Source organism: Microcebus murinus, chromosome 8 (genome assembly GCF_040939455.1).
Source record: "Microcebus murinus isolate Inina chromosome 8, M.murinus_Inina_mat1.0, whole genome shotgun sequence".
Lineage (NCBI taxonomy): Eukaryota > Metazoa > Chordata > Mammalia > Primates > Cheirogaleidae > Microcebus > Microcebus murinus.
In genome coordinates this window covers 55,219,983-55,245,469 of record NC_134111.1, presented here as the reverse complement: position 1 = coordinate 55,245,469, position 25,487 = coordinate 55,219,983, and the positions used below count along the sequence as shown (strand labels likewise).

General features: G+C 40.0%; 1 protein-coding gene across 1 annotated transcript in view; it reads left to right on the top strand.

Moving 5' to 3' along the window:
* LOC105883021 (dual 3',5'-cyclic-AMP and -GMP phosphodiesterase 11A) overlaps positions 1-25,487 on the top strand; it is a 185,836-nt gene that overhangs the window by 87,315 nt on the left and 73,034 nt on the right. Inside the window, exons 7-9 of the mRNA XM_076005395.1 lie at positions 3,413-3,559; positions 3,815-3,922; positions 18,784-18,893. Of these exons, the coding sequence (XP_075861510.1) occupies positions 3,413-3,559; positions 3,815-3,922; positions 18,784-18,893 (365 nt within the window). The remainder of the gene's footprint in view (positions 1-3,412; positions 3,560-3,814; positions 3,923-18,783; positions 18,894-25,487) is intronic.

The following is a 25,487-nucleotide window of genomic DNA, read 5'->3' as shown; positions in this document are numbered from 1 at the left end:
AGACTAACTAAACCATCGATGGAGTCATGGAAAGAAAGTGTGGTGTATACACACAATGGAATATTGTTCAACTTCAGAAAAGAAGAAAATCCTGTCACATGCATTGACAGGGATGAACTATAAGAACATTATGCTAAGTAAGATAAGCCAATCACAAAAAAGATAAACATGGCATGATTCTGCTTGTGTGTGGTAGTTAGAGTAATTAAACTCAGAAACAGAAAGTAGAATGGTGGTTGCCAGGAGCTGGGAGGAGAGGAAACAGGAAGTTGCTCAATAGGTAGGAAGTTTCAGTCAAGTAAAATGAAAAAGTTCTGTTGTTCAACAATGTGCATATAGCTAACAATACTGTGTACTGTACACTTAAAAGTTGTTGAGAGAGTAAATTTATCTTATGTGGGTTTTTTTTAAATCACAATTCAAAAAAGAGAGACTAAAACAAAGTGAAGGGAGTGAAGCAAACTATAAAGGAAGAAGAAAATAACAAACAGAATTATCATCAACATCCTTTGAGAGCTAAGATAAGATGTTGCATCCATGAAACAAAATGAGGGTGATATTAAAAGAAAGGAATGTGAAGATGACAAAAGAAAGGCCCTTAGAAACAAAAACTGTGATATTAAAATCTCAAGAGTAAGAAGAGAAGTTATTTCTTGGAAAATAGAGCAAAAAAGAAAAGAAATATAAAATAGGAGAAATTAAAGACATGGAAAAAAGGCAATGAAGAGAAAAAGAGAATAAAAAAGTAAAGGGAAAATGAAAACAAAAGAAAAGGAAAAGAGAACAACAACAACAACAACAACAAAAAACAAACAAACAAACAAAAAACGAAAAACCAGACCAAAGGAAAGAAAGAAATTATCAAAGAGCTAATTTTAAATTTTTTCTAGAATTTTAGGATGTGATTTTCCAGATTAAACGGCTTACGAAGGACCTAGGATAATGGAGGAAAATAAACTCACAAAAGGCATATTTTCATGACATTTCAGAACTCTGAAAGCAAAATGATCCTACAAAAACTGGGTAGGAAGGGGAGTTATTTTTAAAGTATAAGAGCCCAGAACAGCTTCAGACTTCTCAAAAGTAACATCTAAAGCTGAAAAAGCATGCCTTTGAAATTTTAATGGAATAATTTCCAACCTAGAAATCTTATCTAGACAAACTATTAATAAGATGTGACAACAATATGAAAACATTTCAGACTGCAAGGTCTCACAAATCTACCTACTCCACACATTTTCTTAGAAGCTATTAAAGGACGTGTCTCACCAAAATGAGAGGAGAAACCAAGAGAGAAAGATGTGAGCTAGAGAAAAAAAAGAGAGAGATGAGGGCACGCCCAGAATTATGGTGAAGGAACATATAGGTTGAAAACCTTACATCAGACAAAGAAAGCAGCCAGTCCAGATTGGAGAAATGCAGAAAGTTCCAGAAGCGATTTCTTCATGAAACTTATGAAATACTCAAAGAAAGCATCTGAACATTTTGAGAGGAGACTTAGACAACTGGTAGAGAGTTTAGAGGTTGAATTAATGACAAGTACTTAGAAAACTAAGCAAATATTAAAGAAGACTTTTATTACTAACTCTACAGAGTACAAAATGAGGTCCAGGAAAGGAAAAGTCGTCTTAGTAAATTGCGTGACTTAGTTATGAATATCTTGTACATAGTCATGCTGATATAAACCCTGAATATTTATCTCAACAAAGTATTTATATTAGGAAATGAAAAGGGTTAGTACATGAAGCGGCAGAGTTTGGCAGATGTAATATAAGACAGCTTCATCTTCATCTTCAATGGTGCAAAGTTAATAGACAATGCTTAAAACAGAATTGCAAGCATCTTACTTTGCCAAATACAAAAACAATTATATAGATTATTTGAAAGTGGTTGATTGCCTCTGGGTGAGGGAAAATTTTGATATCAAAAGAGTTCTGCTATTGCGTGTGTGTGTGTGTGTGTGTGTGTGTGTGTGTGTGTGTGTGAAAATAGCCTTGTAGACCTAATTTTCTTAAAACTATTTGCATTTATAGCTTAGATCTAAAAATATTTTTAAAGTTCCTGGCCCCATGGTGGACAATTTCCACCACCATGTTCAAATTTCACAAGCCTTGCCTTTTTAATTCCTAGCAGCTAGAATCTACAAACATGTTAACATACTAAAAGGGGGAAGGAGGGCATGGGTAATATATGTAACCTTAACACTTGTACCCCAATAATATGCTAAAAATTTTTAAAAATTAAAAAAAATAAAATGATTTACAAAAGGGTAAGATGAATAATTTTTAATGAAAATAAACAATATTCAGAAAAGAAGTTGAATTTTCCTGGAATTTATTTGTTTGTTCATTGTTCTTCCATGTCATGGGGAATAGCCAGTGTTTAGATTTTAACCTGCAGATAGAAACTCCTATGGAGGGCATACAGTTGGGAAGGCAGGATTGATTATGTAGTGTCTGGAATGCTTAGAGTGGCCAGAGTTGGATTTAATTGCTCAGCCAAAGTAGTTCCAGGGCATAAATTACTCCTAGGGTAATTTACACCCAGTGAATAGACTAAGAATATGAATGCAGAATGGTCTCTGATAACCTGAAAACATAAAAGTGACTCCACTTACCAAAAGTGGCCCAAAGGATATGGTAAACCCGATGAAATCAATAGAAAAATGATTTCCAAAGATTTTTCCCCTCCTTTTAGGTTTGTGTAGGGCAACTGATTGATAGCTACCTAACTGAGTTTTTAAAACCCTGAATATGTATGACCAGTACTGCAACTGTGCTGTGATATTTATATAGAATGAAGCTAAACAAGGTAGCAAAACTTATCCTTTCAATGAAACATATGCTTATTATGCTAACCCTCCAAACATCTCTATTTTATTAAGACAACATAATTCACACAAGAGATGTGCTGTCTGATCCTTTCTATCCTTCTGAGTGTACAGGACACGTGTGTAACAAAGAACATGTGCAAGCTACAGGATATAAGGACACAAGAAACAAGGCAACGTGGTGCATTCCCATCTCCTTCTGAATAGCAGCAATTAAAATTCACAGCTGCTGGCTGCCCAGATGTTTCTTGCATTTAGTGCTCTGTAATATGCATCAGAATATATTGTATGATTGCGATTTCTGTAAACTAGACAGTTCTGTATTCTAAATTCTGCAGACTAGATCCAGTGTGTATATTTTATCTTCAGATTAGTTTTCCTCCCCCTCCCCCCTTCATTTGCTTAGGGCATTTGCAGTTCAGAAACAAAAGACATTTACAGCTCAGAGTTTAGCTATATGAGGGTGTAAGTACAGGTCAGGCCTGATTTATGTTGCACTTCTGATAAGCTGGGGAGGAGAGCAGGATGGGTGTTTGGGAAAGCTTGTGAACTTGGCTTGACTTATGTCTTTTGCTTTTGTAGGCAGCCAACATCCCTCTGGTGTCAGAACTCGCCATTGATGACATTCACTTTGATGACTTTTCTCTCGATGTGGATGCCATGATCACGGCGGCTCTCCGGATGTTCATGGAGCTGGGGATGGTACAGAAATTTAAAATTGACTATGAGGTAAGAGCTTCTGTCTTGGGTGATCCAAGAGGTGTGCCTGGGACAACGTGGTAGCCAGGCTGAACCACAGGTTTCACAAATATAAAATGGGGATGATAATCGCGTTCCTGCACACCTCATGAGATGACCGTGAGAATCAGACGGGGTGTTTGTGGAAGGTTATTGGAGGTTACTTAGACGCCAGACATCGTTTGGATAATGGGCCACCTGAGGTACATACGACTGCCTGACACAACCTCTCCCCTCCCATTTCAGACACTGTGTAGATGGCTTTTGACGGTGCGGAAAAACTATCGAATGGTTCTGTACCACAACTGGAGACACGCCTTCAATGTGTGCCAGCTGATGTTTGCCATGCTAACTGTAAGTGTGTTCAGGGGTGGTGGAAGGCCATCTTTCCTTTGTGTGACCCCACAGGCCTTCTCCTTAACGCTTCTGTCTTTCTGAAAACTCGCCAGGTGGTTATTTTATGTCGGAACTCACCTGCCCAGGTTATGGGAGTATCCATGTGACAACACTTTCTGAGCTTTAAAGCTGTAAAATCATTGACACTCTGAAGCAGGTGTAGCCTTGGAATGATGACTTGAGCTTCTTTTCCATGTTTTGTCTTGGTAAGCTGGTTCTTTTACAAAAGAAATGCTCAGATTTTCAAAAGAATCTTTTTGCAACGGAAATGGAGCTGAGTAACAGAACAAAGAGATCACTGGATGTGACTCTCTGGGCTGGTGGAAAGCAGAAAGGGGGAGGTGTGACCATAACACACAGGAACATGGAAATCCTGAGAGAATGTGTATTTGAGAGAATCCCCAGGGAGGCCAAGGGGGTAGGAAGGGGCAGGAGTGAATGCTCTCAGCGTTTAGCGGCTCCCTAGGCATAAAATGTCCATACCAGGGGCTGTAACCCAGTGACAGTGGCCAGTCTGCTTCATGGAGACATCTAAGGCAGCTGGCCAGAAGTAAACCTTGGAATTTAATCTGAAAGTAAGTGTTTGTGGCCAAGATTGAAACTGAAACAAAACCCTCTTTTTATCCCCATTTGCTGGCAAGAAGTAAGGCTTGCTTTGGCCTTGTTTCCACTGCATTGTTAAACTAGCATCAAGTACAATGTTTTCTGGGATAAGCTTGTTGGTTTCTTTTGCCTCATAGTTATATATACACACATTTGCATGTGTATATATGTGTGAGTGTGTATAAATATATTTACCATGCAATAAAAGAGAATGTGAATTTTGGATTCTCACAACATAAATAGAAATACCTTACATTCTTGCACCCAGATTAAAATTTAAACACAAAATTGGGGAACTTCAAATAAAATGCATTTTCCTTTAGTCCAAATGAACAAAGACTCTTCTGCTTCTTCCCTATGAAAATCTGTTTCATTCTCTGCCTATTAAAGTGTTACTCATCCTTTAAGGCATTGATCTAATGCCACTTTTTCTACAAAGTATTCTCCTTCCTCCCAAAGCATCAATAATTACTTCTTTCTCTGCACTGTATCTAGTACAACATATCTTTCTTTCCACTGTGTATTTTAAGTTACAAATCTCTCATTCTCCTATAGAGTAAGCTGCTTGGGGAAGAGATCATTTTTTATTCTTTCAATAGCATTTTCTTACTTGCCCAGCGACGGTTTCTTGAGGGCCCCACCAGCACCTTTCACTCTATCACACATTTAGTAGGATTCAACAAATGTACATTGGATTGACTTGAGCACAAATATGCACATGGCATAAGAAGATGGGACCAAAATGTCTTTTTGGTCTCGGGGACTTGGATTTTGGATCCCCCACTGTTTAAGGAACAGGCAGACTGGACTGGCCCCATCCTTCTGTTGCACCCACCATCACAGCAGGGAGCCGGTCATTTGAGAAAGTGGGAAGGGAAGATGCTTTAACCAGAAGGCTTAATTGCTCAAGGGCCAACATTGCTTGGGGAAGGGGGGAGAACACTTTCATTTTGCTTTTCCATATCATATCTTAGTAGAGGAGGAATAATTTTCTGTGTGCAGAGTTCATGTGTCTGGCTCACGGAGGACATTCCTATGGATCTATGGTGAATTGCCAAAATAAGTAAGCAGGAACCTTGTTTGATAAAGGAAAAAGGAGCAGCCATGCCATTGTGAGTTAGAGATGTCAAGCCCACCGAGACATTATTTTCATGATGAGCCTTAAAATAGTTGGGATGGGGGGGATCCGGCAAGAGCAGCAGAATCAGGGTGGACACTTAGGATAAAAAGGAAATATACACCCAGCTATTATCAGTGAATATTGCCATGATATGGCAATCTTGATCCTTTTCAAGAAACTGAAGAAAGTAGAACTCTTTAACTATGTCACCACAATGGGGACGTTCATACCATCAGAATATTTCCAGGTTGCATTTGTTTTTGCAAGTATGCTCAGCAACCTTGAGGAATATTGCTGTTGGAGAAGGTTTCAGGTTGTTTTTTTTTTTTTTTGCATTCCTACTAACACAAAAAGAGGATATTTCATTGTTAAAGTTCTCTAAGTAGAAGGTAGAGCGGATTGCAAAATAAAAACATGACTTCACAAAGAATATGTTAGTATATGTATCTTTTCTCCCTTACATTGAATCAAGTAGCCACATCTAGAAAAGATATTATCTTCTGTTCATTAAAATTTGTTGAACTTGACTAAGGGTTACAATAGGTTAAAAATGTCACGTTTTGTTTGTCCCTAACCCAAGTAAATATCTTCTCCAACTTGACCCTGATCAATCTGGTTTATCAGAATTTTTAAATTAAGAAAATAGTTATAGAATTAAAAAGATTACTTTATAAGTATAAATTAAAATGAAATTAATTCACTCTTCAATTCTAATCTCTGAAATATGACCTTCACCTATGGCAAAATGATGCCCTACTTATTTCCATGAATGGACATGGATACTTCCAGCACTCCTGAAGACTTTTCGTGTCTTTCACTGTTTCGAGCTCATCAGTGATTCTAATTCCATTCAAGTGATCTCATATTTCATTTCCATGTGTTGAATTAGAGCCAAATTTTCTATTCATCTGGAAAAAAAGAAATTCACCGTCCACCAACCACTGGCTTCAGCCTGGGTCACAAAGCTAAGGCGGCACGGAGCATGTGTGCCAAAATTTCCTCTAGATGGCGCTCCAAGGCAAAATTTCCCAGCCAGGTTCCAGAAATGCGGTGGGGAAAAAAAACTTACCAACCTTTCCTTTCCTCATAAGTACTTCTTTTCTTCCAGCCCAGGAGATACCAAAGCACACACTCCACCACAAAATAAATGCTTTTCTTGAAATAGACAATATGTCTATTTTAAGCCAGTCTTCCTGAAAAGAACCTCTCCTGTCAGGACGGGCCTGTTTTATGACTGCTTCCTTGCACACCGTTCTGTGAACATGAATAATACAGTGTTCTCTGTGTGACCTTAAATCTGCAATTGTGTATTTTTACTAAGCCCGTTGTCTCTGGGAATGGGCAGATGCTTAGTTGTGTGTCACTGCTAAGCGAATTTTGGCACCATGTACAGCAGGACAAGCAAATTATAAATAAATGCCCCAGCTTCCTAACCTTTAACCCTAAAACCATTTCATACATGGAAAATAAATTTACTGACTCAGCGCTGTGTTTTGCAAAAGTATTCAGGCTCATGTCTAAGGTAACAAAAGAATTAAAAAAAAAAAATAAAACCATTTTGTAGGACAGGCAATTTGATATAAAATGGTGGACATTTAAGTTCACTGGGAGCTCTGTTAATGACTTACTAATTTGTTCCATGTCTCTAGCCTGAAATTTTAAATTTATAAAATGAAAGCTTCAATGTTATCCTTTGCTTTTAAAGAGAGATTTAGGTAGCTAAAATTATGAAACACTTTGAATTCCTTTCTTAAATAGCTTGTAGTGCCAGTTACCATTTGTGGTTAAAATGAGCAATAAAAACCTACAGATCAATGATGATTATACAAAGTGTCTTTATTGATAGAAGTTTGTAGACTAAAGATTCCATCAAGCACATGCATAACGGAAGATGATGGACACATTTCTATTCACGATGCAGACCAGATATTGGAAGTGACTGTGCTTTTGTTTGTGTTCTGTAAAATAAAACGCATGTAGTGGTGCCAAGGTTGCAGATACATTTTTCGGTTTTATAAATGATGTACGAGCTCTGACAGATTTTCCAAGGGAGAAAAAAAAAAGGTTTCCTTAAGAGTCAGTATTCTTTACTATCCCATAAATGTACTCATTAGCACTTTGGGCCATGCCCTGCATCCTGTAGGGGCTCAATAAAGATTAATTGAATGGGTGAATTTGGTTTAGGGTAATATTATTCAAGGAACTGTGTTGCTCAGTGTCCAGTTAAAAAAAAAACAACTATAAAATGATGAACAACTATCACTGCTGGAAATCTTGTTCTTTCTTCATATCACAGTAAGGTTCAGCTAGGGTTCATATGGAATATTATGATCTTGCAGAATTCACTGGATATGAAAAGAGAAGAGCACATGATCACATTAAAATTTATGGTGGTGCTGGCAGTGTGGCACTGGTGGGGGACTGCAGTTAAACACTAATAATAACCAAGTATCACAGCAAACACACTGACACCCCCTGACATTTACTGGGGGCTTCTTAAATCTTAATGTGCAGGTAGTGTGTTTAAATCCATATTTGTGTTGTCAACAAGGTTATTTTCGCAGATAAGGCAAGCCGTTTTATTGATAATTCAAAGTGGAGAGCAGAAGGGATGTTTAGGGAGAAAATCCATCCTACTCACTAGCTTGAGGATAATGCGCAGTCTGTCGGCTGCAGTTTCCAGGGATGTCCTTGATTTTCAAGGTAGAAAATTTCTTCTGGAAGGAGATCCTAGAAGCACAATTGAAACTCTCCCCTACCCTCTCTCACAAGGACAAAACCAATTGAATTTTTAAGTAAAATATTTTTACTTAATAACCAGAATCCTAATCTCCACAGAAACCAAATTCCTTTATAGATTGTAACATTGGAAATTTCAAAGTAAGAGATCTAGATGTTTTGTTCTATAACTGCCTATAATAAAGTAGTAAACAATAATCATATTTGTAATCATCAAACATCATTTTTACATTGCATTTCCTTATCAATAATAGTAGTAACTAGTTACATTTATTTAATACTTTAAAATAAATAGCAGCATTATCCTAATAATACAATAAAATATGCATGTTATGAAAACCAATTCTTTAATCTTCATACAGATGTAACTTATAAGATGGCAAATCTTTAGGAAAGGAATGATTTTTGATGTTTTTGCAGAATATCAACACTGAACATTATAAATTAACTAAGGAGCTAATCAATTTGAATACTATGTTTAAATTACATTTAAGACCTCTGTCTTTTAATCATTTAAGAAGGTTTCTATTTTTATTCTCTCTGACTACATCTCAGAGCCCCAATTAGGCACTCCATGCTTCTTGCTGACATTCCCTTTATCCACATTTATTTTATAAAAGAAAAAAGGCAAAGCCGCACATAATTAAGAACCTGGTGTGCTAATAACCAAACATACAATTGGGCAGAAGGATAATCCAATCCATTTCCTCTCACAGGAGAGTAACCTCCATAACTCACTTTAAGCGCTGCCATTCATGAGTTATGGGTCATTCCCTTTCTAGTGAAAATAAATTCTCCCGCACCATCAGCCAGAGCTGGGTATTTTTCTTAGGACATGTAAATTGTAAAAGTGTATGGACATAATCATGTCCGGCGTTACAGGTAAAGTATAAGCTCTTGCTCATGGACACAGGCTTGTAAGGAAATGCATGTGGTTTCGAGGCTGGGGCTGCCTAGTTACAATATAGGATTTTTGATTAAAGTGAATTTATTCTTGAGATTTTTATGGTGTTGGTAAACTGCTTAATCTGTCGCTTTGTGTTTTATGATGCCGGCCAAATCCTCCAGGTCAGGGAGACCCAGCAGCAGAGCCACAGTCGTTTATCACAGCCTCCATTTTCCACGGTGGCTGGCTTCGTAGTGCCACTTTCTTAGGACTGAAACCTAGCACCTAAGGGTGTTAAGTTGGGGGCTTTAAAAAGTTTTAATTTTTCGTGGGTTGCATGTTTAATTTGGGGTCACTGATGGCTAATAAAAATTGGGGTAAGCTTTGAAGAAGCCCCGTATTCTTGAAATTCATCAACCTGGCCTCTGTGGCACTTCGAGAGATCTGTCTTTCTGCACAATTAATGTGCACCAAGTGATCTGCTTCATTTTCTGCGCTCACAAACCATATGTTATATGCAGCTCACTAGTAATTTATCATAAATAAAATATATTATATTTCTAAACATGGACAAAACACACTGTTCTTGTCCTCAAAAAAAATCATAAAGCACATCTATTCTTAGTATTGAAAGATAAATCCTTAAGAATCTGATACTCCTTTTCTTTGGTTTCCTTTTAAAATGTAGTATATGTGCTACCTACTTTCAGCTATGTTTATTTATTATGTAAATTAAAGCAGAAACCCCATCTTCTCAAGTCTTATTAAGGTATTTAGTATGAAATTTTCCTTATATCATTTGTATATCTTTTTGTACATTTCATGAAAATACAAGAGCAGAAATATATTGATCAATTTTTATTTGACCACATCATGACTTCTTGAAAATGAAATAAAGAGTATCGACAAATGCCAGAGGTTTGCTTTAAAACACGTTACCAAATAAAACAAGCAAACAAACAGAAAACTGCATGTGAAGAGACAGATGAAACAAGATTCCTGCTGAAGTTAGACAGTGACTCCATTGGGTTCATGATAGTATTCTATTTTTCTTATGTTTTTAACCTTCCAAAAGAAAGATCTTTTAAATTATGGTAATAAGTAGGTTAAAAATTAAGCCTTGGAGGTGGTTAAAATATAATAAAATGTAATAATAATATTGTATAAAATTAATATAAAATTTTTAATTCATGCATCAAACATCTACTCAACACATACAATTATACCAGACAGACCATTAAGTTCTGCTGCCTTGCCTTTCTGAGACTGACATGGACAAGCATTTGCAACGTTATTTGAGGTTAAGAGTCAACACGTGCCCAAAACATGACTTAGGTTTTATGATTTGATAGTAAGTACCTTCAGAAGCTTCTGGTTGTGAAAGAAAGTCATTAAAGTACAGACTGTAAGGTCTTTCCAACTCTGAGCTTGGTAAGGAAAGGATCATTTAGACCTAAATCAATATTTAATTAATGCCAAATCAATATTTGGCTTACATTCATCTTGAAAAGAAAGAGAAGCAAATTCAATCACAGCTATCCCACTCTCGTGGATAATAAGATCAACTACAATTGGTTTGTGGTATTGTGTGATCGGGTAAAGGAGACACGTAAACATGTCGGTACTGGATGGTGATTCTCTATCAGCTAAAAAGATTCTGGTCTCTGGACCTCAAAATGGGGCTGAGGAGCCTGCTTTTCAACTCAGCAGACTCAAATATTGACAAACAGGATTATAAACCCCAAGGGAGTATGATCACTAATTCTGGATACTATAGCTTGTCCAATACGGTTTTTTTCCCCTCAATACAGAATTGTGGTTGAATATCTGTTCTTCCACTGTGTTTCTATTACACACTATCTCTGGTTTGCAAAGGTAGGATCCTTTTGTAAGAGAAGAAGGTATGATGTGACATCAAGTAGTATAAATGAACTCATAAGGACTCCTGGTAGGCAATTGAAATCTGCTTCCACCCTAAACCTTGAGTAAGTCCTCTGTCCAATATCATTCATTGCCTAGGAGCATATCGAATAGTTCAATACCCATCAGCCTGCCCGTAGGATTTATATGTTGAGAGGTTGCCATTCCATCTTGAAGCAAACAAAATAGTGTCCCCTAAAAAGCATGATGGGCTTGTTGTAAATGAACATGGAGCCCAGACATTCTCTGAAAACTCTGATCCACCTACGACTAGGACATTCGCTGAATTGGGAAGTGATTGAAGACACCCTTCTGTAGAACCATCAGTCCCTGTTAGGAGATGTGAGTTTCACAAACCAACTTCTCATGTTAAGGATGGCCTAGCAGAGCTGGACCTGCCACCAACATTGCAATTGGGGGCATTGTTTCTTACAAGACATGAGCACCTTGTATGTGGCATTTACAATGAAACCCTCAAGGACCACTTTTGACTGAAATAAATTTGGTTTTAATGATGTACCAAAGTCCTCAGACTGTGACCCTGCAACACTCTATGTATCAAAATTTTAAAATACCAGAAATTAAATTCTTCTTCTATGAATGCTGCCTTTCAGCCCCAACCAAGCTCAAAGGACCTCCAAATTTAAGCCATCTATAGATCAGTTAAGATAAGATGGCACAGATTAGGGATATGGTGTGCAGATTCTTCTAGAGGAGGCACTTCCTTCAAAAAATCATGTCTTTCAAAACCCTTGGAATTGTCTGAGCAGTAATCTTTGTTCTTCTTGTCCAGAAGAGAGAGAAAGATGAAGAGAAGACAGAAAGACTCTCCAAAAACTGACCACGCAGTCCCTCAACCTTAGCCAATCCATGCAGGGCTCTGCTGCAGTGCCTGGGCGTCAGCATCCATGGAGGAGCACTTGGAGCCAAGCACCTTTGCTCAGGGATGTCTGCAACCATTAGGAATTTCCAGGACATTGTGGGATTCCCTCCCTCTTATTTCATCTTCCAGAGCTCAGAATCAACAGCATTTCCTCATCAGGAAGTCTGTCATGATTCATAACTCTGATAGTCTGGTTCAAAAAGAAAGGTGAGGGCAGAGTTTATGGCATCGCTTTCTCAGATTCCTGTGCCAGGGCTGCGTACACGACAAAGGCGTGCAGTCCATGATGCACCTTCTCCAGAAACTTGGCAGGAGTGGCTGGCCGCTTCTACTATTACTGTCTTCCACAAAGCCCAGCCAATGTTGTGCTGGTTTCTCTTGAGAAAAAGGCACTCTGTGGCACAGCACTGGCTGGCTTGAGGTGTGACCACATAATATGTGCGGTGAGGACCACGATCGTGCTGTCTTCTTCACTGCTCTGCTCCTAGTGCCTGGAAAGGAGTGAATACTTAATAAATATTTGTTCAATGAATGGACACATTTCAGAATATCACTATTTTATTCCAAACCAGGACAGTCTGATGAAGTATATGTTTATTCTTAAAAGAAAAAAGAATTCACAAATGCACACATATAGTATTAGCACATACATTCTAATGAGTAAATGTTCTTTATGGAAATTTTGGACACAAAGGAAAAATTTTAAATCAACTGTAATCCCACTTCTGATAACATTTTGATGTACATCCTGACCGTCTTTTTCCTATGCATATATTTAGACATTTTATAAAGTTGAGATATTACAAACTATCATACCTCTCTTTTCTCTCTAATCTTTATTTGTAAAGCACTGTATATTATCAGGCACATCTGGATGTACCAGAGCCATGTTTAGCCTACAGGTGTCAGTGGATCTGCAATATCAACGTCTTACTATTCAAGAATAAGGTCCTTGATGAAATAAAGCACGCACCAAGTGATTCTTTAAAGCCTTACTGTCTGGCACTCTATCAGAGTATCTGAAATCTGCACAGCTACACCCACACCTGACCGTAGAGGCTGTATAGCACAGTAAGAACATGGACTCAGGAGCCAGGTTACCTGGGCTCTAATCTCACCTCTGCCACCTTATAGCCTTCTAATCTGGTGCCTCAATATCCTCATCTATAAAATGGGACCATAAGGATAGTGTCTACGTCAGAGGGTTCTTGCAAGGATTAAATGAGCTAATGAATTTGAAATATTTAGAAAAATGTCAGGCATATACTAAGCACTATAAAAACTAACTATTGTTGATAGTATCCCAAGCCTCTTCTCAAATATGCCAATTGCTTGATGGGTAATAGGCACTTAATAACATTTGTTAAATGAATGAATCTTCTATAGCGCCATCTAGTGGGCATATTACAGCTGTGGTTTTTACACCTTTTTGGATTCAACAGAGCCACAAAGCAAGTCATTTTTCTCTGGCGGTGATATTCCTCCACTCATTAGCAATATCATACAGGATCAACTTTAAAATAAGAGCACATTCTGGCTGGTCTAAATTTTATGTTAGCTAATGACCGAAATTACTGGGTAGTCAAGGGGCCCCTGAGAATCAATGTTACTGGTTTGAGTCCTTTAGAGTTCTAGTTCTTACTCGCTGCCGTAGCTGGGGGAGGGGCTCACCCCAGCCTACATCTCAGCTCAGTGAAGGACTGTCACGGCAGGCCTGCTCAGAGGCCGTCACACGGCTTCTCTGCAGAGAGTGTGGTGTGAAATAGGTCTCCGTGCCTTGGCTGTCTCTTTGCTTAGATATATTGCATCCACTGCTTACAGTTCTGATATAAACCATGAGAAAATACAGGTGACAAGATATATTAACATGAAGGTCAATAAAACCCATGACTAGTAGGTCAAGAACAGAAAAGACATAATTTTATTTGAAAATAAAAGAATATAGTCAAATATGGAAGAAATGAATTAAAATATACTTCCTGCTGCCTCTCTGTTTGCTCTTGAGAGTGTATCGTCTTCAGCAGGTGGTCGACTCTTTCTGCTCGACACGGGTAAGCGCAGGTCTGAGTGGCTGGGACTGGAAGGAAGATGGATGAGGGTGGGGGACGGGCAAAAGGACACTTAGTGGCAGGTGGGCATTTTTCAGGCCTGATGACTTTCAGAAACCATTTACCAGGCAGCTTTAAATCACAGTCAAGAGATAGGTGCTGCTTCAGTAACGCAGGTATCACAGTCGAGGGAGGTAGATGTGTTTTGTGCGACTGTGCATGTCTGCTTTATTTCAGGGATTCTTTACTCTGAGGTCCTAGAGTTGGGCTCCATGGTCTTTAAATATCATAAGATTATAAAAAAACTTTGAGGAAGAGAGTCCGTGGCTTCCATCAAATTCTCAAAAGTATCCATAATGCAAATAGTTTAAGAGCCAGATGCTGAATTTCCAGGGGTGGAGGAAAGGTGGCTATGTAAAAAATATAAGCAAAATCTGTTCTATCCGATTATATAATGGGTGATAACTAAGGGCTTACAATTTTGATCTTGAACCTATTAGATGGTATTTGGTTTTAACTTCTATTAATAATTAAATTTTTCATCAAATTACCTTCTTTTAACATTATCCCTCTTCTCACTGTTCTCATTCATCACTCAGTTCTAGTCAGTAGCATTGTCATGGGCAAAATCTCTCTAAATTTCAGCTCAGTGCCATTGTTGTTTACAACACTTATTTCCACAGTATCACAGACAATGATTTCATACTCGATAGACTTTCTCAAGATTTACTTAGTATTAGCAAGAGCAAGCCCAATAAGCTGACTTAACACTTCCAAAATGATAGAGATGACAGAAAAAGACATTTATACCCTCTTCTTTCAAAAATCACCCCAAAATAACAAGGAGAACAAGAACGGGGCACAATTCTGCCTTTCATGGACCCATAACATATGAAGGCAGAAAAGAGTGGGAAGATTGTTCGCAACATAGGAGAGAAAAGCAAGGTCCAACCCAAGTGCTGTCAGGGGGAGGGGTGGGGGGGTACACATGGGAAGCAATGCCCCCCAGAACTTATCAAGGCTCAGGAACTAGAGGCCTCAGATACCACCAATACGGGGTGAGGTGGAAGGAGGAAGTGATTAAAACAGTGTGTGCCCAAGTCTCCACTCCCTCTCCACGTAGTCAGAGGGTTACTCTTAGCCCATCTCTGCAGTAACCAGAATTATTTGCTGGAGAAATTGAACCACTGACTTGGCAAGACCAACAAAAGTAAAGTTAGGGTGGGGTGCACTCTGAAAATAGGAGGATTAAGTGAAAGCCTACATCCTGACAGTTGGGAAGCTACAGTTCTCTTAGGATGGCAACACACGTGTTTACACCATTCCCATGCAAAGATTGGAAAGTCCAGGGAAAATGAGTGTAGATCCTTACATTTGGGGATCCCCAGCAGAGACTCACCGGCCACCCAGTCACTCAGGGTAAGGCCCTGCCATCTATCTGCAGGCACCACCCACAAGCACTGGTGCATGGTGAGCTTTGTACTGCTTCACTCTCAAATTTGAATAGGCTACCAAAGATTATCAGACACTTAGGGAAACCACCAAACACAGAGAAAAGAAGTTCAGAGGAAACAGGCAATTCAAGGAACAGAAGAAAATTTCAGAAGGATTATAATTAGCATCTTCAGAAAGATAAGAAAAGATAATGTATCCTTGGGAGAAGAATAGCATGCTATTAGAAAAGGAGTAGCAAACAAAGAAATGCTTATAAAACTAAATATTTCTCACTCTCAGAAAGTAAGAGGAAAATTCTATATGGGAAATGGGAAGAAGAGATAAAATCAATACAAGAAGTACAGTATCCAACCAATTGGAGTCCCATTAAAATAGGACAGAAAAAATACTGAAGAGAAAATTATTTTTAAAAAATTAAAAGAATGTGTACTGAAGAAGTTGAACCTCCAGATTAGGTTTACCATGCAAATTGAATGAAAAAAAAAATTCCAAACCCAAGCATATCTTTTTGAAATTGTTGAACACAAGGGATACAGAGGAGATTCTAGAAGAAAGAAAATTAAGTAACATTCAAAGTATTAGGAATAAGAATGATACATTCTTCTCAAAAGCAACTTTGGAAGCTAGAAAACAATAGAACACTCCTTCAAAATTCTGAGTGAAAATGTTTCAAACTAGAATTGTTAGGCAAGTTAACAATTGAGTATAAGACTACAATAAGATTCAACCCTCTGCAAAAAAAAAGAAAAAAAAAAGACAAGATTTTTTTTTCAGTCATGCAAAGCCTCAAAAACAATGAACTCCCCCAGTGTTAAAAAAAAAATGCACACCAAGGCACAGGGCGCAGGAGATCAGAGGTCAACCCTGGAGAGGAGAGAGGAGCCCCCTGAATGACGGGGAGGGAGACAGAGAATCTGGACCAACGAGCAGGGTCAGGCTGCAGGAGGAGGTGCCCAGGATACGAGGATCTAAATGCAAGCTGTGAAGTTTGGACTCTCTTCAACATTGTTTTGAGAGGCATTTTACAGAGTTGTGCAGACTGTGAGAAGACTTAGACTTTTCAAAGAAATCCTAACTCCAAGAAATGATAAACTGTACATACGAAAGGAAACAATCGCTGTGTACTGGTCGGCTCAGCAGCGAATAGTATTTAGAGGGTGTATCAGGAAAGCTCTGTGCATGGATCACACCGGGAGTGTGAGCGGAGGGTGTAGGTGAACATAAACTCTCACCTGCCGCTAGACATCATCGGTGTTGAGGGCAGATTCTGGTGAAAGTGGAAGGTTGCCCCTGTCTGCCTTGTACTAGCTGTGAGCCCTTCAGCATATGACTTAGTGGGGGTCCTCAAACTTTTTAAACAAGGGGCCAGTTCACTGTCCCTCAGACCGTTGGAGAATGTGCACTGTGGGCCCAGGACAAGTCGGCTGCTAAGCAGGACAGGCAGTGGCATCAAAAACACCGGCTGGCCCGGATAAATATCCTAGGCAGGTGGCATGTGGCCCGCAGGCTGTAGCTTGAGGATGCCTGAGTCTTAGCCTCTCAGTTTCCTCATCTATAACTGGGGATAATAACAGTTCCTACTTAACAGGACCACTAGGAGAATTCAGCTCAACAGTAGTAAAGCTCTTAGGACAATGTATTGGTACATAGGAAGGATGATATGAGTACTTGGTGAATAATCAAGTGCTAGTATGTGCATGCTGCATAGAATTGTGGGGGGAAACCTACCAATTTAAGTAAAAAAGAAAATAGAAAATGGTTGCCTTTGGGAATCAGGTAAGGGGAAGGATGAGGGACTACTGGGTTTTTGCTTCTAAATCTCTTAGTATAATTTGAATTCTTTTTAACTATTACAGGTAATACTTTAAGTAAAATAAAGTTAACTTAGAAAAGCCAACAGCCAATTGCCAATTTTAAAATGAAGGGCACACACAAGCTTTGACATGGACTATTTCATACTTCCAGTTTATTCACATGTCCATTTGCTATGCAAATGAAGTTCTATGTGTTTCTCATGTAGCAGTGGACTCGAGTCAATTTTTTAAAATAAAACTGTCAACATGAGAACCTATTATTCAATTATTTCTGGGGGAAAATGCACTTAATTTAAAAACGAAGTTTTCATTGCTCTAAGAGAAGTCCCTTATAGGTATTAGGCAGTGATCTAGATTTGGGGGAGAAAACACACATGAAAAGTAAGGCAATATGAACCCTGACTCTCCCCTCCTCCTACCCTCTGATAAAGATTTTAATAAGTAATGAAATAGGAGACTTACAAAGTAAAAGGGGGAATACAAAAGCATTGGATCAAGAAAATGCATAGACCTGCTGTCCCAGAGGTACACTTCCTCTTCTAAACTAATGAAAGGGCCAGCAGGAACCAAAGAAGCAGTGCTGCTCTTGGTCGCAGAATTATATCAAACTGCTTCCAAAAGAAATCACATCACAGCTCTGCATTTCACAAGCAAGCTAACACGGGGTAAGAAAAAAAGAATTCCAAGTCATGGTTCCTCCACTCGATCCTCAATCTGGGTTGCCTAATCTGCCAAATTCTAGTTCCCAAGACATGTGCTGCCTTCTTATTTGTGTGAATTTAATCTTCCCACTAACCTAACATGAATTAAGGTATTTACAAGATTAACTTCTAGAATGTCATGGTGCAACAATCTGGTACAACGGAGTTGTTCCTTTTAGTGTTTTAAAAAAAAAATGTTGTTTTTTGCCTTTTTCCTGCTCTCACCTGAGTGGCACCCAGTGGATGTCGCGCTCAGTTGGAAATTCACAGCCGCCTTCTATGCCCCGACCACCAAGCCCCACGCTCATCATTAAAATGTGGAATAACAAAGCGCATCTTGCTCTGGGCCTTTGCCAAACTGTCACTATATCTGGATAGTACAGCCTCCTCTCTAAAAAGGGAACAAAATAGTCCGAACTTTGTCCCAGTGTGGCAGCGTGGGCTGCTGTGACAGCGAGCTAATTCATCACTGTGGGGACCTTAGGCTGTACAACTGACCACCCAACTCACTGTCGTCTGAGGGGGCGGCAGTTAATCATCTCCTTAAATGATGTGGATATGAAAACAGGGCTGATTGTTGCTCAGCACACTAACCTTATCCATCCTCCGTGCCCCAGCAGTGACTGTTGCCATTTTCCCCCTCTCCCCAGACCGCTGGGTTTCAAGAGATTCTGACCGAGGTGGAAATTTTAGCAGTGATTGTGGGATGCCTGTGTCATGACCTCGACCACAGGGGAACCAACAATGCCTTCCAAGCTAAGTAAGTGTTCTAATTGTTGTTATTTTAATGCATTTGCCTTTCTGCTCAGAGCCAAAGGTGACAAATGCTAAAGAGTAAAGCATTAATTTCTGGCATCCGGGGCCAAGGCCACGCAGGCTTGGGCGTGCATGTCACAAGGCCCATCCATCTTTATAATTCCCTATTCTTCTTTTAATTGCAAATTTGCCCTTCATGTCATGCTTGTTGATTTGGTCTGTCTCTGCTGACCTCACTCAGATAACAAAGCTCAGATCTTAAAGGGCCTACATTTTTCCTCCCAGAATATTTGCTTTTATGGCATGATAAGCTTCTTGGACCTGCTACTCTCAAAATCTGATTTGAGACTCTTAAAATATGAGCAGTCTTAGGAAATTTTATGAAGCAAAATATCTTTTTTCTTCTCCAATAGAATCTGTTCCAGGATTCTTTTGATGGTGGGTAAAGTTCACTACAGTTTACTGCAGTGAAGAAAAGCTACATACGAGGAGTATAGTCTTTGCTCACCCCTGCTCCTACAGAAAGTGGAAAACAAACAAAAGAATCACATAAATACAGTGATGTGTAGGCAACTAGTTGCCATGCACATAATGTGTATAGATAGAATAATCTGTCCCTAAGCAAGTTGGAGTGGTCAAGGTAGCTGTTGTTTGGTGGCTCACTCTGTGGCCAAAACTACAGAACTTATGGGTGCTGAAAATAAGATCAAAACCCAGGCCTCCTGACTCTTACATTGAGGGTCCAATTTTGATGTTCTTTTCACTATCTGTCTACAAACAAAATGATACAGGAGTTCGGAGGCTGGAGAGAAAAGTTTGGGGCTGGAGAGGTTAGGGGAGGCTTTGACAAAAAGGTACTTTCTGATGACTGATTGCAAAGCCCCCAGAACAAGTTGACCTCTATTGTCTGAAGCTTCAACAGCCTCCTCTGTGGCAACAGGTTTCTTTCAGCTCACGGCTCTTTTTGTTCCCCACAGACCTACTCACTGAGGCCTTGCAGTCCTGGGCCCTTGCATTTGCGCCGGATCTAGCAGATGAACTTTGATTTTGTGTCCTTCTCTTCTATCCTGTGTCCTATAGCCCATCACTTCAACCCTCCCTTCTGAATATCCTATAATTTCTTGACCCTTTTCAGTTTCTGTGACATCCACTCTTCAAATACTCAGTCCTGGTACATACAGTCTAACAATTCAGTTTCTTGCTACTCTGCCTAGACTTGTAACGGCTTTGGGAGAAAATGTCACAGCGGTGAGAGTTTGAGGCATGCCAACTATATTCATATATTCTCCCAACGCAGCAGGGTGCCCAGTACTCCCCACCAATCCTTCTGTGTCCCTAGCTAGCTCCATGCCCCATTGCTCTTGGCGGTTTCACACACCAAACTTCTCTCCTCCAAAACCACCTCCTGCTCCGCTACCTCCCCCGCACCACTCAGCAGATCACCTTGCCTCCTACTTTGCCGAGAAAATTGAGGCCATCAATCGAGGAGTCTCTCAATTTCCTCCCCTGCCACCTACCAACTTATCTCCCCATCCCCATCCTTCCCTCCGTCCCTCCTATCTCAGTGAAAGGACTGTCCTTCCCTTGTCTGAGGCCGTCCCTCCACCTCTGTGGGGCCACTCCCTGCTTCTCCTCCGGGACCTCGGGCCATCAATCTTCCCCTCTGCCCTATCTGCTCCCTCTCTCTGCCGGCTCTCTGTGTCCTATTAATATAAACACTTCTCCCTCATCATGAAAAAATAAAATAAAACAAAACCTGCCCTGATCCCCACTTCTCTCCGTAGCTTTGGTTCTATTTCTCTTCTTTCCCTCCCAGTCAAGCTTCTGGAAAGCTGTGGGGTTCATTGTCCTTACCTCCCTAGCCCTGCATGCCCACATGGCTTCCGGTTCCACCTCCCCAGAGACGATGCCCTCAGTAGGTCACCAACGGCCCCCTTTCCCAAAACTGTTGGACCCTTTTATGTCCTTTCTTGATCCTTCTTGCCAAGAGACATATTTTTTCACTCCCTCCGTCCTGGAACTCTTTTCTTTCTTCCTTTGTTTCAACGATGAAAGACTTTCCTCTACCTGAGAAGAAAGCTTTTCTCTCAGTTTGCTTCAGGCTTCTTCTCTTCCCTGCCCTGCATGCCCCGGTGATGTGCTCTCCCCGTCCTCTCCTGCTCCTGCTCTTCATGATCCTCCGTGCCGGGCCTCCACCCATCTGCTGCTGATCCCCGCCACCCCGCCATTTCTCTGAGCCAGATTCTCAGCTTATCCCTAGCCACTTACGCCCCCTCCTATTCAAAGTCCTGTGGTCACCTCAATCTCAGTCTTTCCCTTCAGGCATGTCCCTCTCTCCCTCCTCTAACGCAGGGCGTGGCACCACCGGAATCTGCCCTCCTCCCCATTCTTACAGGCACCCCCTGCTCATGGCTCTCCCGGACTGCCACCGCAAACGGCCCAGCGCTCCTCCTCCGGTCGGCTTGGCGCCCCAGAATAATCTAATTCACAAAGCTGGCCAGGTCATTTCCCTGCTTAAAAGCCATCGACACCCCCTACAACTTTTAGAATAAGGGTCAAATTCCTTAGTTGAGCTCCTTAAGGCCCTTTTCATTCAGGCTCCTTGCCAATTTCTCAGGTGGGGCACCCACTCGCCCCACCCCACCTCCTCATGCGTCTACATTCCAGACACGAGGGCCACGGGATGCACCGGGTCGGGTCCCCGCTGTCCCCCCTGCCTGGAATGCCTTTCCTCTCCTTCCTTCCCCAGACTGATACATGCTCCCAGGGTCAATTTTCTATGCCCACAAGACGCCCTGGCCATGCCCTTTCCACAGTGTGCTTCACACTCTGCCTTCACTGCTCACTTGCAAGGGTGTCTCCCTTCTTTGGTGCCTGCAACAGTGGGCAAACAGTGCCAGGAGCATGACAACCAATAAATGTTTGCTGAATGAAGAAATGAATTGGCAACTGCATGAATGGATGAGATTTTAATTATCTGATTATAATATGGCTTTTCCCTAAGGTTTCCTGATTTCTTTAACACATATAACCTGTTGTAGATTATTATAAAATGTAGTTTTTATACACATAGGTTTGATACTGTACCACTGAAGTATATGCTGTGTATACTTTCATTCCATGTCTGACATTTCCTTATTTTGAGTTCTTATGTCTGCATTTCATTATTTTTTTTAAGGATTCCTCTCTCCCTTAGGCCAATGGTATCATTGTCATTGTATTTCCCTCTAGCACCCACTCTCCAGCACCCCCCACACATTCTTCCATAAAGAAGAGATAAATGTGTCAGAATTGTGTCTATAAAAAAAGAGTGAGCACCTTGTGGGTTCCTTTAAGAGTGAAGTGCACAGTACCTGTATATGGCCCCGCCACAGAGAGAGAGCCAGGGCATCATGCTGAAAGAATCAGCTCTTCTTGCTACTTGACCCCTCAGCTGTTTGAACCAAGACTACACACCCAAACAAAGCTGGGCCAATCAGATTTCATCTCCCAGGAATTTGGAGTTGGATTGCCATGCTGTTGAGTCAGTTAGCCGCAGGGATCCAAGCTGCAGGGAGCTGAGGCTGCCATTTTGGGAAAGCTATAAGAGCCACATTCCAAGTGGATGAAAGAAATAAGAAAGCCAGTCTACAGAGAGGACAGAAGAATGAAGCTGATATTCAGAGAGAAGTAGAAAGGAGAGACTTGATCCCCGGCTCTCCTCATCTCCGCTCCTATTTCTAGGTATCTGATAATTGGGCTTCCTCAGAGTTCCTGGTAACATTTAATCAACCTTCTTCCTAGTGAAGCTGGTTGTACTTCGTCTCTTTTCTTTGCAATTAACAGTCCCTGGGACAATGAGAAGAACTACAATTTATTTGTTTTTTACTATGTCTCAAGCCCTCACCACCATCTCTGTAGGGTAGATATTTTTGACTCTACTTTACAGGAGGAACTGAACCTCAGGAAGGCAAGAAACTTGCCCCAATTCATCTGTGTGGTAGAGTGGAGGCTGGACGTGTGTCAGCTGATTCCAAGAGCCATTCTTCAACCACTGTTACTCTCTTCCATGACTTTGTGACATCGATTAATATTGTGGGCCTTTGAGCTTCCAGTTCATTTGCTGACTTGCCAGACACGTGAGCTCTGGAAAACTAGATTCTGGCATCCAATCATTTAAGACATGGAGCCATAAAAATTATAAAACTGAACTAAACCTTAGTGGTCATATTTTCCAATGCCTTGACTTTACAAAGATAGAAACTGAGGCCCCCAAATCTCAAGTTGCTTATATAAGACTGAGCAGCTTTCACATATGTTAGGTAGGTCTTGAGTCACTGATCCTAGATTTCAATTATTTTTTGCATCCCCATGTCACATGATCAAATCTGCCTATTCCAAGATGATGTGATGTGTTTTCTCAAGACTATTAACTTTGTACGAAATTTACTAGTTCATGGGATTTCTGTCAGCCTTGCACTTACCTAAGAGAATCATTTTTAAACTTAGGACTACCCACCCTCAGTGAAAATTTTCTTTGAGAATGAATGCTGAAAAAGACTTTTTTTACATCATGGTAAAAGAACTACCTTTTTATTGATTAGATGAAATTTATTCAGTGAGTGTGCCATTGTTTAGAAAATCCCTTGGAAGAAACCTGTATTCTTTTCTACCTCTTTATTTCCCAATTAATTGAGGGCTTTCTACGTCCATGACACTGTGCTAGGCATTGTGGGAGAAATGAAGTATAGCAAACAGTCCCTTCTCTTAAACTGTTCACAGTCTAATTCTAGCCTTTCGAGCCATTTGAAAACGGGATTTAAATACACCAATTATTATGTGGCAAAGCATATGCTACCTTTTTTTTCATACATAAGGCTATAAAAAAACAGAAGACATTTAGCAAGGGACAAATTACTATATAAAATGCAAAATGCCTCTACAATAAAAAGTGTGACTTTAGTTAGAGCACAATTTGATTTATTCTCTTAGCCTTTCTGATAAGTGAACCTTTGCATTTTCATATTTTGTTCTTAATTTTTAACTATTGGAGTGCGTGCAACGAATGATCAATAGGTAGAGAGAGCTGCAATACCACAGTGCCATGAAATGGCTGTGTTCATAGCTCTCCCAGTCCTCTCCGGGGACAGCGCTCCCCACCCATCCTCCTCTCTATTACAGCTGCTCCTGATGATTAAATATCAGTACCGAGCAGCTTTGTAGTATATTCTCCTAGGAGACTTCTTCTATTCATTTCTAGCATAATCTCTTATGCTCATTTCTTGAGAATGAAAACCCATCTTGTCGCTTTCGGCCAGGTCCCAGAAGTGAAATACTGGGGCACATTAATCTGCCATGACAGCCTAATCCCACTCCTCACCACCTCCCAACAATTCTCAATTTCCTAATTACCTTTCATAGTTTTCCTTTTTAAAGTTTCCTCTAAGTCATGGCTGCACACTGCCATTCAGTCTCTTTTTCAAAGAATATGCATCATCTAGGGACATTTTAAAGGTACATTTCCATTAGCACACTTATTTTTGGTGCCTGTGCAAAGTGCCAAATGCCTGGAGGGAATTTTCATTCGGACTTTTCTTTTTGATAAGTTTCTCCTCATTGTGCTGCTTGTCTCCAATGAAAAACTTTAGTATGTAAAGATGACCTAATCCATAATGCACATCATGAATATTCACATATGTAAATGTACTTGTGCTTATGGATTTGGATTTCCTTCCTCTCTCCCACTCTCCCCCTCTCTTTCCACACACCCTGTATATATGTAATCATATTTTCACTACTACTTATATGGTGGATATACTTACCCTAGACAATTAAAATGAAGCACGGTATTAAAGTCAATTTTTTCCATATATAATTGATTTGGGGATCTTTTTTCATATTTTACCTGAAAAAGTGGAAGTATACTTTTACATAACATATATTATGTGAAAAACATGGCCCTTTTAAAAAATGTTTTTATGATTAATTAAGATTATTATGCATATTATGTTCTCCTTCAGCGGAATCACAATGTGTATTTTCACATATTGACACCTCTGGGAAGTCTTACAATAAAGAAACAGCCTAACTTTTTAAAGGTAGCACTTCCCAAACTTATTTGACTGCGGAACCCTTTTTATTTCTTCCCTAATACTGTTTAACACTGTAAAGAACTAGTATTCTGTAAAATACTTTTTGGTAAAGCTTATTCTAACACATATGTTTTATTTTTTGCCACTTATACCAAGTTTTCTGACTGTGGACTTGTCTCGTGGTGGTCCTAGGAAGTTCACAGCGTGCAATGGCAGGCATAGACAACTTTCTCTGTGAGCCCAAGCCTGAGAGAAAAGGCACTAAGAGGTTTGGCAGTCTAGAAAATCTGAGAGGAACCAAATCTAGAGTGTAAATAAGGGATCCATATGGAAATAGAAGTGCTCTTGCTTAGATGATTTTATTCTAAACAATTCAAACTTAATACCATGATCCATTCTCTGAATGCTAAGATGGTACCTCGCTTGCAGAAAAGTGAGCATTAGTGCCAGACTGATCAGAGAAAATCCCTGACACAATTATAGAGGACTGTGGGCTTCCTGAAGGTGAGATCATGTCATTTATCTTT